The sequence below is a fragment of the Terrapene carolina genome, unplaced genomic scaffold (assembly GCF_002925995.2).
Source record: "Terrapene carolina triunguis isolate 2854851 unplaced genomic scaffold, T_m_triunguis-2.0 Scaffold66, whole genome shotgun sequence".
Classification (NCBI taxonomy): domain Eukaryota; kingdom Metazoa; phylum Chordata; order Testudines; family Emydidae; genus Terrapene; species Terrapene triunguis.
Window position 1 is genome coordinate 84675788 of NW_020664417.1, and position 14792 is coordinate 84690579.

General features: G+C 41.5%; 1 protein-coding gene across 2 annotated transcripts in view; it reads right to left on the bottom strand.

The window, feature by feature from the left end:
- The window catches only part of HTT (huntingtin), a 193729-nt gene that overhangs the window by 152929 nt on the left and 26008 nt on the right, over positions 1-14792 (bottom strand). Inside the window, exons 6-10 of one of the 2 annotated variants that reach the window (XM_024214918.3) lie at positions 14184-14322; positions 13750-13891; positions 7791-7969; positions 7017-7221; positions 5999-6046 (exon numbers count right to left, since the gene is read on the bottom strand). In XM_024214918.3, coding sequence (XP_024070686.2) covers positions 5999-6046; positions 7017-7221; positions 7791-7969; positions 13750-13891; positions 14184-14322 — 713 coding nt within the window. The remainder of the gene's footprint in view (positions 1-5998; positions 6047-7016; positions 7222-7790; positions 7970-13749; positions 13892-14183; positions 14323-14792) is intronic. The other variant, XM_024214917.3, reaches the window with a different exon arrangement.

The following is a 14792-nucleotide window of genomic DNA, read 5'->3' on the forward strand; positions in this document are numbered from 1 at the left end:
TAGATATGATTGTATCTTTATTTGGCAAATCATTGAACAAAATCTCTGAACCGCTGAGAAAAACTTATTTTATATATTCCCCATCTGTAAATGGCTTTCCGTTTTTTTGCAACGCACTGTGCAATCTTGTAACTTCCTTCTGTAGCTTGATTTTTACTTACACTTAAGCTTTTAAAAACAATGCTTTGCTTCTCATACGCTGCTACTGCCTTTTTGATGGATTCAGTCTTGTCTGCTTCGTCAAGAAAGGTTTTCTCGTGCTTTGTTTCAAAATGTCGAACACTTGATGTGCGACAAACAACACTTGCATAACAGAAAGCACAAATAGCACGGTCCTTTTCAATAAATCCAAATGTGTCTGTCCAAGCACGCTGAAATGATCGGACACCTAGCTTCGCTTTCTTAGGAGCTGACATTTTGTCAAATGTTCCCTTCAACTCTCAGTGGAGAAAAAAATGGCGATAGAAGGCAGGCACAAGGTCAAAACGCAGCGTGGCCTGATATAAGCAATTTTAAGATGGGGGTGCTGAGCTGCACCCCCTCTTGCCTCGTGTGCAACCCTCACTGTCCCAGGCTGGGGACAGTGGGCCACGGCATGGAGGCTGCAGAGCACTGATCCAAGGTCAGAAGCAGAGCCCAGGGTGGCCTGCTGGGACTCCAGGCCGGAAAGCAGGCTGAGCAAGGCAGGAGATCCAGACCCTGGCTGGCAGGTCGTCAGCGGCTGGAACCCCAGATCGGCAGCTGAGGTGAGTGGAGCTGGGGGCTGGTAGGGCTGAGCAGGGCCGGAGGCCTGGACCCTGTCTGGCAGGGTGCCTGCCCTGGAACTCCAACCGGAAGCAAGGTGAGTGGGGCTGCGGCGGGGACCCCGGCTAGCAAGGCGCTAGCAGCAGAAACCCCAGAGCAGCGACTGAGCGGCTCAGCCCGCCGCCGCTCTAGGGTTTCGGCCGCTGGCTCCTGCCAGCCGGGGTCTTAGCCCGCTGCCAGCCTGGGGTTCCTTCACCCAGTCCAGCAGCGGGCGCTGAGTAGGACCAGCAGCAGGACCCAGCTGGCAAGGGGCCAGCAGCGGGAACCCCAGAGCAGCAGCAGGCTGAGCCCGCCGCCACGCGCCATCAAAAATCGGCACGCGTGCCACCTTTGGCACGCGTGCCGTAGGTTGCCGACCCCTGATCTAGTCCTACCCCCTGCTCAAAGCAGGACCAATCCCCAACTAAATCATCCCAGCCAGGGCTTTGTCAAGCCTGACCTTAAAAACCTTTAAGGAAGGAGATTCCACCACCTCCCTAGGTAACCCATTCCAGTGCTTCACCACCCTCCTAGTGAAAAAGTTTTTCCTAATATCCAACCTAAACATCCCCCACTGCAACTTGGGCCCATTAATCTTTGTTCTGTCATCTGGTACCACTCAGAACAGGCTAGATCCATCCTCTTTGGAACCCCCTTTCAGGTAGTTGGAAGCAGCTATCAAATCCCCCCTCATTCTTCTCTTATACGGCCTAAAATGCAGTTAGCCTTCTTGGCAACAAGGGCACACTGTTGACTCATATCCAGCTTCTCGTCCACTGTAACCCCTAGGTCCTTTTCTGCAGAACTGCTGCCTAGCCATTTGGTCCCTAGTCTGTAGCAGTGCATGGGATTCTTCCGTCCTAAGTGCAGGACTCTGCACTTGTCCTTGTTGAACCTCATCAGATTTCTTTTGGCCCAATCCTCTAATTTGTCTAGGTCTCTCTATATCCTAGCCCTACCCTCCAGCGTTTTTACCACTCCTCCCAGTTTAGTGTCATCGGCAAACTTACTGAGGGTGCAGTCCATGCCATCCTTCAGATCATCAATGAAGATATTGAACAAAACCGGCCCCAGGACCGACCCTTGGGGCACTCCGCTTGATACCGGCTGTCAACTAGACATGGAGCCATTGAGCACTACCCGTTGAGCCCGATGATCTAGCCAGCTTTCTATCCACCTTATAGTCCATTCATCCAGCCCATACTTCTTTAACTTGCCAGCAAGAATACTGTGGGAGATGGTATCAAAAGCTTTGCTGAAGTCAAGGAATAACATGTCCACTGCTTTCCCCTCATCCACAGAGCCAGTTATCTCATCATAGAAGGCAATTAGGTTAGTCAGGCATGACTTGCCCTTGGTGAATCCATGCTGAGTGTTCCTGATCACTTTTCTCTCATCTAAGTGCTTCAGAATTGATTCCTTGAGGACCTGCTCCATGATTTTTCCAGGGGGGGTTTGCCGGTCACCATCATTAAAGGTGACCAGCAAAGGGAAAAGAAGTGGGGTTTTGCCCTTATTTGTCCTTGATGCATAAAGCAACGGCAATTTTTGTCTTGGTTTTTACATTTGAAGTGTCAAGTCTTGAATTCTCCACTCCTCTAGCAAAAAATGGAATACTGGGATGACATCAAAACTGATAAAGTGAAGACCGAACTACCAAGAGAGTGGGTTTTTCTGGAAAAAAAATTTTAAAATCCCAAATTGTAACACCTATTTAATTCAAACCTGGACACACCTGGAAAATAAACACTTTCCTTGAAAGATTCAATACTTTCTCCTCATTCAAATCCTTCCTAAAAGCCACTACTTCTCTGATACTACAAGTAATATGCTACTAATTTGCCCACTGCTCCAAGCTTCCTCACATTTTTTATAATCCACATATTCTGGATTTTCAAGGTCCTCCAGGCAGACACTGTACTTTGTGTACAGGCCAGTCACACTATCAGCAATAAATCATACATGCATACACCTATACCCATGAAAGGATGAGAAAACTCCTACTAGGATTTCCTCCACCAAAACAAGGGAAGACGATATTTCATTTTCCAATCTTTCATGCATTTAGACATTTTAAAGAAACTAAAAAGGACAGTTTTTCGTTTCCCAAGCAGGTAACCTTTAAGATTAATTGCAAAGTAGGTTATGAATGAAAGCTGATGTCAACTTTAGCTCTGTTCAGGCCCCTTTGTAGAATATCATTATGTGGCCATGCAAACGACCAGATAATTGCTCTTTTGTTTTTAAGATTCCATACAGTTGTGGTCCAAAATGTAAGCATTCATTTAGAAAATATGTAGCCTTTCATTCTTATGGTTGACAAGACAGCCTTCAAAATATGGCCCAAACATAAACCAAAGCCTAAACTAAAACCACAGATTCTTGGTGCTGTTGCTTCAGGGTAAGTACAGGATATTACAGAGTGCTGGGGGTGGAATCAAATGCTGCTGTGTTTCTCCCTCCCTTTCCTCACCTCTCCACCCACTGACCCCTGGGGAGCATATTAAAAGTCCAATAGCCTCAATCTTAGCAAAAAGAGCAGAACCCCAATGCTCTGTATGCCAGTAAACTGCAAAATTAGAAATCCACTTCAATTCAACTAGCTACTTCTGCTAATTTTTAAAGTCTTCTCTAAAAGGGAATATCATCTTTGAAATTCATGGTAAGAACTGTGATAATTAGACTGAATATTCTGATCATCTATACCGAAGACTACAGGAATAAACATGAAGTATGGAATTAAAACATGCACAAGTAAAGAAATTCAGTTAGGATACTACAATAACCGTAGTTCAAGCCTTGGCTTGTTTAGCCTAACCAAAAGAAGGCTGAAGGGAGATATTATTGCTCTCTATAAACACATCAGAGGGATAAACAACAGGGAGGGAGAGGAGTTATTTAAGTTAAGCCTCAAGGTGGACACAAGAACAAATGACCATCAAAAAGTTTAGGCTCAAAATTAGGAGAAAGTTTCTAACCGTCAGAGGAGTGAAGTTCTGGAATAGCCTTCCAAGGAAAACAGTGGGGGCAAAAAACCTAATTGGCTTCAAGAATGAGCTTGATAAGCTTATGGAGGGGAAGGTGTGATGGGACTGCCTACAATGGCATGTGACCCATTGGCAACTGCCAGTAGCAAAATTTCCCAATGGCTGGAGTTGGGACACTAGATGGGGAAATCTGAGACTTACTACAGAGAATTCTTTCCCAGGTACCTGCCTGGTGGGTCTTGCCCATATGCTCAGGGTCATATCTGGGGTCAGGAAGGAATTTTCCCCCAGGACAGACTGGCAGAGACACGGGGGGGGGGGGGGGGGGTTCCCTTCCTCTGCAGTATGGGGCATGGGTCACTTGCAGGTTTAAACTAGAGTAAATGGTGAAATCTCTATAAATTGAAGTCTTTAAGCATGATTTGAGGACTTTAGTAACTCAGCCAGAGGTCAGGGGTCTATTTCAGGAGTGGGTGGGTGAGGTTCTGATGTCCTGCACATTGCAGGCCCCAGACTAGATGATCACGATGGTCCCTTCTGACCTCAAAGTCTGCTACATGCAGCTACATGTAAATTATAATATCAGCTCTCATTTCATGAACATCTAACAGGCAGGACCATGACATTAAGCAATGACTCAAGATGTGCAAAACGTATTTTATCAAATGAAGTTTATATTCATTAACTGTAGACAGTTTAATGTTTTTTAATTTAAGGACTGTTTAATCTATAATCATTATTAGTAAAATATAAACTTATTTTACTGAAGACCTAATGCTATATTCAAAATATTTAAACCAAACATGAAAAACAAAGATTACACCTTTCTTAGTATATAGTGTAACGTGGTGTTCACTTATTTTGTTGCATAGTAAGCTGGCTTCCAGATTCATATAGAAATAGATTCTACTTTCTCAATACACCTCTACCCCGATATAACGCTGTCCTCGGGAGCCAAAAAATCTTACTGCGTTATAGGTAAAACTGCGTTATATCGAACTTGCTTTGATCCGCCGGAGTGCGCAGCCCCGCCCCCTCGGAGCACTGCTTTACCGCGTTATATTCGAATTCATGTTATATCGGGTCGCGTTATATCGGGGTAGAGGTGTACCATCTCTTCCTTTATCTTTCCTAAAAAGAGTCTTATACAGACCTATTACTGTAGCTCCCAAGCATCCATCCCATTCAGCAACATCACAGTTTATCACATTAAGCTACTTTCTTATCACACTGAGGTCAAGAATAGTTTATTTTTTATTTTCACACACAAAAAATAACCAATTAGAGGGGGAAAAAGAGCATATTTGAAACAGTGTAAATTAGGTGCTGTAGTGGCCCTAATTGCTGTAGTGGCAACACATGCTTGTTGAATCCCCGTTCTACTTCTAAACTGTTTATCCCAGGAAAGGTATTTTTCTCCCTTATTCCTCCTTCTCTACCCCAAATCCTATACTGGAATTCGCTAGCACAGACCTCTGTTCCCACACAGAGTACCACAGAAGCCAATGGGATTTTGCAGTGGCACAGCAGGAGTCAGAACTAGTGAATCCTGACATAGGGTGGGGTTTATAATGGCTCCATTACTGCGGTCAAGCTTCTTTAGAAAACTACATGAGTATGACTGAACATGAAGTACGTTATTATGGTCAAACTGTGCACAGAATGTCTAAGGGTGATAGTTCAAACTAAGATTTCAACATAAACCTCCAGTGGTGGAGAAAAAAAATCAAAATGATAGGTAATAGTCATAAGTGAGCAGTGTTAGTCATCACAGGACAGACAGACCAGATCAGAGCACAAGTGGCATTTTAAAACATGCAAGACATACACATGCATTAGTGAAGGAATGCAACAGTGAGAAAGATCAAAAAGCATAATTTTCCAATTTAATGATCTGTTAACTGTTGTGCTTGTTTCATTCCAGGTCAAATATTGTTGTAAAAAATGGTAACCGGGCCCTGTTCAGTGAAAGCTGCATCAACAATGATCAGAATAATTCTGCCAGCAAAGCAAAGAAAAAAAATAGCAATAATATTTCTGCTTTTTGAATTACTTCACTATATCTTGGTTGTAACGTCAAACTCTGACAAAAATTAGATTTATGCTCTTCAATCCCAGTTGCAAAGAGGAACACATTAGTGAATAGAAATCAAAATTTAGCAAGACAAACCGAGTGAAAAAATCAGAAAAGCATGTGATTAAGCAATTGTGATTCTGAAGATAGTCACCTTTTAGTTTTCTTGACAGACAAGGGCTGCATGAAGACCCCCCTCTAGCTGCAAATCACAAAGTAACAAATCAGGGAAAAGAACAGCGCTGCTGAAATTAAGAAGGAATTCTAATAGCCTCATAAAACCATTAGATAAAGTTTAGAAATTAAACAGAAAATGTGTTTCCTTTAAGGTTTCAAATCCTTGTCAGGTAGAGTATCTCTAAAACGTTGTACTCTGACACTTCTTTGCACTCCAGGAAAAACAAACTCAACTGAAGTTTTTTACTTTTAAAAATATACAATTAATTTGTCATAGCAGTGTCGTATTTTTTTTTTTTTTTGGGCCTGGCTAATGAATTACCATCTATTACCAGCAAACTTGTAAATCAGAGAGATTGGAATGTTCATTCTTCCCTCTAATATAGAAAATGAGTTCACCATAAAATTGAAGTTTTTTAAAAAATTCAATCGGGAACTAAATTTTCATTTCAGGAAATTAAAGAGTTAAGACAATATTTTATTTACAAGAACTTGCACCTCATAGACAAGAGCATCAAAACCTAAAGAAACAATTATAGACAAGCTTAATAGTTACACTGAGAATTTGTGCTTATTGTTGATAGTAAACTAGACAATTGGCAATGAACTTCCATAGTTAATGTACTTTCTGATTAGATCAGCTTTCCATGCATCACATTAGCCTGGTCAAAAGATTGGTAAGAAGGGTATTAATTTTCTCATAAAGTTATCAATTAGAATGATGGTCTTACAACTTTTGGTTAAACAAAAGGAGAAAAGTACAAAACATAAGACTGTACTAAGATATGTATATTAAGAACATTGTCCCAAATGCCAATCTTTACCAATTTTCTCTATATGCATAAAGAATCTGCACACCTGCTTCTGAAAAAGCCTTAAGTTTCCACACACAGGTTTTTAACACTATTTTTTTTATCATTTTGGCCATCTAAGGAATTTAAAGAGCCTACAATGTGTGTTGATCTCTCAGCTAAAACACCAAAAATATTGCTTACCTATAAGCTCCACTATGCTTCCACTGCGGCTTCTGCTGATAGACTCGTCTTTGGATACACTGACCTGTGTAATGCCTCCTGAAGTGGTCAGGGCATGAAGAAGATCAGGCGGTGGTGTTCTAAAAAGTTGCTGTAATAGTTCTAAAGCTCCAGTCACAACATTGTGGTCCTGGTGCTGAGTGTAATGCAAAGTCAGTTCATAGACCTATAAATCAAAGAAACCTTAGTAGTAAATATTTATAACTATCTCCTTTTCTAAATAGGCTCTTGCACCACTCTTGCAGCCAGAGGTTCTAAGCAACTTCCAGTAGTGCATTAAGTGACGTGACTAGCATCTGACACATGCGGTTTGTTTTCTCTCATCCTCTTCCCACAGAGAAAATTGTGTGTGCAATATGTTTTGTTTTGGTAGGATTTTTATTTTTAAAAAAAGGTACACACTGCTGTATTAGAGAAGGCAAGTCAAATAAGTGTGCTTTGCACTTGAAGCAGAAGGTGGCAAGGTTTGTGATGGTCCTTAGCTCATTAGGACTACTAATTCATAATACTGCCATTGTGCTTTGCTTTGTAAGTATATTTATATTTTGCCAGTCACTGGGCAAACATATAATCAAATAATAGAATAATATTGACAAAAATAAACTGTAAATGGCTCCCAACTCAGAACTAAAATAGTTAACAAATATGAGAAATACATTATACTGTACATTACAAAGATGTTTGCTGGCTCATAAGCCAATTAGTACTTTGAAAGAGTTACCATTCAACTCTCACCTGTATAAGCTGATCTGGAGAAGGTGAAATCTCTGTTTCTTTTCGTGTTACACCAAAACTGCCTTTCAGACTGGTATCCTTTACTTGCTGCTGCAGTAATGGTATTAGATACCTTAGTGTGAGCAGTACTCCAAGAATTAAAAGAGTAGGATGTTCATCTTCCACAGGAACCAACAAACCTGCAAAAAAGTTATGACTTTTATCTTACTGGTGTAGTAAGAGGAGGCCCTGAGATATAAACCTTGGTATCAGAGGCCCGGTATGAGGCCTGAGGCCTGAACTAAAGTAATGGTCAAGACTTTGCTAACATAAAGCAAAGTTAAGCTGTGAGCAAGAGGCAGGCCCTGCTCACAGAAGCTGGCAGGAAAAGGGCTGATGTTGCATAGAAATATATTCACCTAGCAAAGTTAAAGTATAAACATGGTACCAAGACATACCATACGGGAACATTCCACAGATAACATGGAACAGGCCGACCCATCCCAATGACAGGGGCAAAAGGGTAAAATGATGGATAGAGTTATTTTGATCGAACCAACATGTACAAGGTGAAAGGCGGCACCTTACTACGTAGGGAGGTTGTACCTTGCTACGTGAAGGGGTTGCATCTCAATACGTCAGGAGTGATGTGTAACTTGTTTGTACCCGTGTATAAGAATGTATCCCTGGGGTGGTGTCTTTGTCTGGCCACAGGGGCAGTGGAAAGTCCCGCCACTGAGCCGGGTCCTTGCCAAGAGGCACTTTCTCGTAGTATGCCCTGAGTTAGGCTCAGAAACCTACAGGGAACTGCAATTGTGTCCGAGGTCGCAATAAACCTACTCTACGTGATTTTGCATCTTACTAGACTCTGTGGTTATTGGGGGTTCTCGTCGGGTCTGCTGTGTCAGCTATCTGCAGAGCTGGGACAGCACACAGAGGGAACACACGCACGCAGCCGAGTGATATTAACATAGGAGCAAGCAGAGCACCACACCGGTAGCATCTGACAACAACTGGTAGTACAAGTACTATGCATTAACTGAAGACATTATCATCAGTTCTTTTACTTATCCAAAAAAAATAGATAAGGAGGATCAGCTCCCAACACTCATAATTCCATCACTCTTCTCACTGAAGTAATAGCTATCTACCTCATATCAGCCAATCGTCCAGGGATGGAAATATTTGCATCCCTGCTTTAATTAGGAATGCAGCTACAGCCACCATGCATTTTGCAGACAGACAGACACGCTGAAGGATAGGACCATAAACTGATAATGGGTGTTGCTGACCAGAATTCTTAGGAATCTTCTATGGCTTTGATGAATAGCGACATGAAAATATGCATCCTTCATGTCAAGAGCAGTGTAGCAGTTGCCCAGATCCTCGGAGGGGATGACAGAGGCCAGAATGATGATGTGAAACCTTATTTACTTTATATATTTATTCAAATGTTGCAAGTCTAGGAAGGGTCTGAGACCTCATTTTCTCTTTGGAATCAGATAGTAACATGAACAGAAACCCTTCACTCGGTGGAGAGGGTGAACCTCTTCTATAGTTCCCAAATGGAGAAGAGACTGCACTTCTTGGAGAAGGACATCCTCATGAGAGTGGTCCCTGAAGACGGATGGGAAAGGGGATTAAAAGAGGGGGACAGACAAACTGCAGTGTGTGTCCTGTTCCACAGTACTTCGGACCCATTGGTCTGTAGTAAGATGGGACCAAGCATACAGGAAGTGAAATAACCTATTGGGAAAAAATGGGGAGGGAGAAAACTGGTACATTGTGATCTGGTACACTATCCTTGACAAGACAGTCAAACAGACATCTATGGATTTCCCAACTGTCTTGAAGAACCTGCCAAAGAAGAAAACTGAGGAGGAAGTGGTCTTCTCCTCTGCTTTTTCCTCTGTTTTCTAGATTGGTCAGGCTGCCTCAATGGGAAAGGAAGGGATCTCTGCTGGCTCAATCATGGTGGTATTATGCCAGATGGTGCTGAGGTTCAAGAGCTTCTCTCCAAAGATATACCACTACAAGGGATGATATGCTAGGTTTACCCCTAAAGTGCACAGGTCAAGCAAGTGCTGGATGCTCTGATGATCTAGCCCTGCCCCATACCAAGAGCTCATCACAACTCTGAGTTAAGTCCATAGCCATGACCTAAGGATCCACACTGGTATCGGCCGGCTTCACTCTGATACCATCAGTGAATCCAGTACCAAGAGACTGTCTTGTGGCACGGCACAGGCCTCCAGCATCATTGCTGCCAAGATTTTCCTGGTGCTTCTGTTGCTGAATGAAGTAGTCAGTATCCTAGCAGACATCAGTCTCAACGCCTGGGCACTGGTGCCGGAACTGATGACCCCAATTAGAAAAGGTCAGTACTGCGGAGGGACTCTTCCTGGAGCAGACCCTGACCTGCCCTCCTCAATGCTTACTGGTGGACAGTACCAGGAACCTCAAAGTCTCTGCTCAAAGTACCCCTCCTAAAGTAACTACACAATGTCATGTGGGGGCAGCCACAGAATGCCTTCTAATTTTTAGAAGAGAGTGCAAACTCCACCCATTTAAAATTGTGGAAGCATTCTATTAACTCAAGACTTAGTTCTTCAAGTACAGAAAGGTAAAGAAGCGACTTTAAAGCAGGGATGGCCAGCAGGATCTTCAAGGTTGGCTTTTAAAGAAAGAAAAATGGACATGAAGGATACTCCAGAAAATGTAGGTATCCACTAAAGAGAAGCAATTAGAAAGTCAAACAGAATGTTGGTATGGAGGGGTATAGCTCGCTCAGGAAGGATAGACAGGGGAAAAAGGGAGGAGGTGTTGCCTTATATATTAAAAATGTACACACTTGGACTGAGGTGGAGATGGACATAGGAGACGGAAATGTTGAGAGTCTCTGGGTTAGGCTAAAAGGGGTAAAAAACAAGGGTGATGTCATGCTAGGAGTCTACTACAGGCCACGTAACCAGGTGGAAGAGGCTTTTTTTAAACAACTAACAAAATCATCCAAAGCCCAAGATTTGGTGGTGATGGGGGACTTCAACTATCCAAATATACGTTGGGAAAATAACACAGTGGGGCACAGACTATCCAACAAATTCTTGGACTGCATTGCAGACAACTTTTTATTTCAGAAGGCTGAAAAAGCTACTGGGGGGAAGCTGTTCTAGACTTGATTTTAACAAATATGGAGGAACTCGTTGAGAATTTGAAAGTAGAAGGCAGCTTGGGTGAAAGTGATCATGAAATCATAGAGTTTGCAATTCTAAGGAAGGGTAGAAGGGAGAACAGCAAAATAGAGACAATGGATTTCAGGAAGGCGGATTTTGGTAAGCTCAGAGAGCTGATAGGTAAGGTCCCATGGGAATCAAGACTGAGGGGGAAAACAACTGAGGAGAGTTGGCAGTTTTTCAAAGGGACACTATTAAGGGCCCAAAAGCAAGCTATTCCGCTGGATAGGAAAGATAGAAAATGTGGCAAAAGATCGCCTTGGCTTAACCACGAGATCTTGCATGCTCTAAAAAATAAAAAGGAGTCATATAAAAAATGGAAACTAGGACGATATTCTAGAACTAGGATGATATTCTTATCGATAAACTAGGCAAATACAATTTAGATGGGGCTACTATAAGGTGGGTGCATAACTGGCTGGATAACCGTACTCAGAGAGTTGTTATTAATGGTTCCCAATCCTGCTGGAAAGGCATAACAAGTGGGGTTCCGCAAGGGTCTGTTTTGGGACTGGCTCTGTTCAAAATCTTTATTAACGACTTAGATATTGGCATAGAAAGTACGCTTATTAAGTTTGCGGATGATACCAAACTGGGAGGGATTGCAACTGCTTTGGAGGACAGGGTCGTAATTCAAAATGATCTGGACAAATTGGAGAAATGGTCTGAGGTAAACAGGATGAAGTTTAACAAAGACAAATGCAAAGTGCTCCACTTAGGAAGGAAAAATCAGTTTCACACATACAGAATGGGAAGAGACTGTCTAGGAAGGACTACAGCAGAACGGGCTCTAGGGGTTATAGTGGACCACAAGCTAAATAGGAGTCAACAGTGTGATGCTGTTGCAAAAAAAGCAAACATGATTCTGGGATGTATTAACAGGTGTGTTGTGAGCAAGACACGAGAAGTCATTCTTCCGCTCTACTCTGCTCTGGTTAGGCCTCAGCTGGAGTATTGTGTCCAGTTCTGAGCACCGCATTTCAAGAAAGATGTGGAGAAACGGGAGAGGGTCCAGAGAAGAACAACAAGAATGATTAAAGGTCTTGAGAACATGACCTATGAAGGAAGGCTGAAAGAATTGGGTTTGTTTAGTTTGGAAAAGAGAAGACTGAGAGGGGACATGATAACAGTTTTCAGGTATCTAAAAGGGTGTCATAAGGAGGAGGGAGAAAACTTGTTCACCTTAGCCTCTAAGGATAGAACAAGAAGCAATGGGCTTAAACTGCAGCAAGGGAGGTTTAGGTTGGACATTAGGAAAGAGTTCCTAATTGTCAGGGTGGTTAAACACTGGAATAAATTGCCTAGGGAGGTTGTGGAATCTCCATCTCTGGAGATATTTAAGAGTAGGTTAGATAAATGTCTATCAGGGATGGTCTAGACAGTATTTGGTCCTGCCATGTGGGCAGGGGACTGGACTCGATGACCTCTCAAGGTCCCTTCCAGTCCTAGAATCTATGATACCCTCCGGGGAAAGAGCCAAGACCCCTTACACCAAAGACAAAACCCTGCTGCACACAACCATGGTTTCACACATGTTTTGTAAGCCTTCCTAGATCCCAGAACGACCCCTCCCAATGCCCCAACTGCATGGTCTCCTTCTTTGACTATTATCTTTCAACATTAGAGAATAGTCACTTGACATCTGCCCTGGGCAGTGTCCATCTTGCCAAGCCTAAACACTAAAATAATCATAACATTGATTTGATTTCAGTTTTTTCTAACTCTTTTGATAAAAGTTTAAGAGTTGGCAATAAAATAATTGTATTTTTTTTCTTTTAGCATTAATCCATATGCTTACTCCATTAACAGAACTAGAATTAGAAGGACATTTTCACAGTTGGCTGACTAATGAAACTGTTGATCCTTCAAGCACACTGGGAGTTCTGATGTATTGGATTATTCCAACTTTTCTTTTTTCATTTATATACATGTTTTAAGTCACAATGCTCTACCATTTTATTTTGTGGACTATGCTTTTTTCATTAAGCTATACTTCTAGATTATCTATCCATAGTTTTGATATAGCATTTATCTGATTTGGGAAGAGGTGATGAGTATCACAGAAATACGGCATTATATATCTGTAAAAGTCCCCCTGACAAAAGGCAAAAATGTGACATACCTAATTTTTTCATTATGTTGATTAAATGTGCCACAATACCATAAAGCAGTGGTTCTCAACCTTTCCAGATTACTGTACCCCTTTCAGGAGTCTGATTTGTCTTGCATACTCCCCAAGTTTCACCTCACTTAAAAACTACTTGCTTACAAAATCAGACAGAGAAATACAAAAAGTGTCAAAGCATACTAGTACTGAAAAATTGCTTACTTTCTCATTTTTACCACATAATTATAAAGTAAATTGATTAGAATATATATATTGTACTTGCATTTCAGTGCATAGTATATAGAGCACAGTATAAACAAGTCATTGTCTGTATGAAATTTTAGTTTGTACTGACTTCATTAGTGCTTTATAGGTAGCCTGTTGTAAAACTAGGTAACTGTCTACATGAGTTGATGTACCCCCTAGAAGACCTGTGTACCCCAGGGGTACACATACCCCTGGTTGAGAACCACTACCATAGAGCAAGCATTGGTGACACCTAACATACATGTTAGAAGTTGGCAAGCAAAGCTACCTAACATAGGAATTACTATAATAATTTAATTTTATATTTGCCAATTCTGTTTTTTCCAATATTACTCATGCCTTGAGGAAGTAGGAGCAGTTTCCTGAATCTTACCTAAAAGCACATTCAGTAACCAGGTATAAAAATATTGTGTTCTTCGTGAGTGTTGACAGATGCTCACTGCTGATCCAGCTGCTGTTCGACGGATGGTAGGAGAACTGGATTTAAGATTAGCAATGAAAGCCTTCAATAAAACCTAAAAGTTACAAAAATTAAAAAAAAAATTCATCAAAGTTACTTAAAGACAGGCAGAAGTCAGTAAGCAAGTAAACAAGAAAATTCTTCCCCTCCATCCACCCAAAAAGTTATTTTGATTTAAAATTTACTATCAACAATCCAAGGGGTAGAGGAGAATATAAATAATACACGTTTTAATAATTCAAATCTGGTAGCTGTTACACTGCCGTCTGTAACATCTGATTAATGGTTGATTAACTGTGTTCTCGTGTGTAATATAAATGTTTCTTAATAGTTTAAAACAGCTGTACCTTGATTTCATTGTCATTTGCAAAGTTGCCAAATGCTGCCATGATTTTTGGTATTGCTGCAGCCAGTGTCTCTTGTACCGATTCTTCAGGCCGCTTACTTATTCGTGTTAGACAGGGCAATAGGTTGACTAAGTATGGCCTAGTTGTAGCATAGGAAGAAGAATTCTTTCGGTCAATAATATTTTATCTATTATCTAATCGTAAGCATTTGATACATTCTTTCTAATGCACCCCACCCCCCCCCAAAAATCAAAGTTCGGAGTGCTGTACAACAGTATTATATACACATACATAAAGATATAATATATCAGCAATACAGCATATACACCATTATGGTGATTAGAAGTGGAAGGAGTTAAAAAGAGTACACAACACTGAACTAAAATTTTGGGGCAGGGACCATTGTCTTCATGAGGGTTTGTATAGAGCAAAACACATGCTCTATACATATGCCTGTTGTATTAATTTCAATGGACTATATACGATCAAAGTGTTAAAGGTGTTAACATAACTGTCACTGTCCAACATTAAATAGTTTCAAACAAGCTTCAGTTTTTGGTATACAGAAACCTCTGCCTGCTTAGTACCATGGCAAACACTTCATTAATT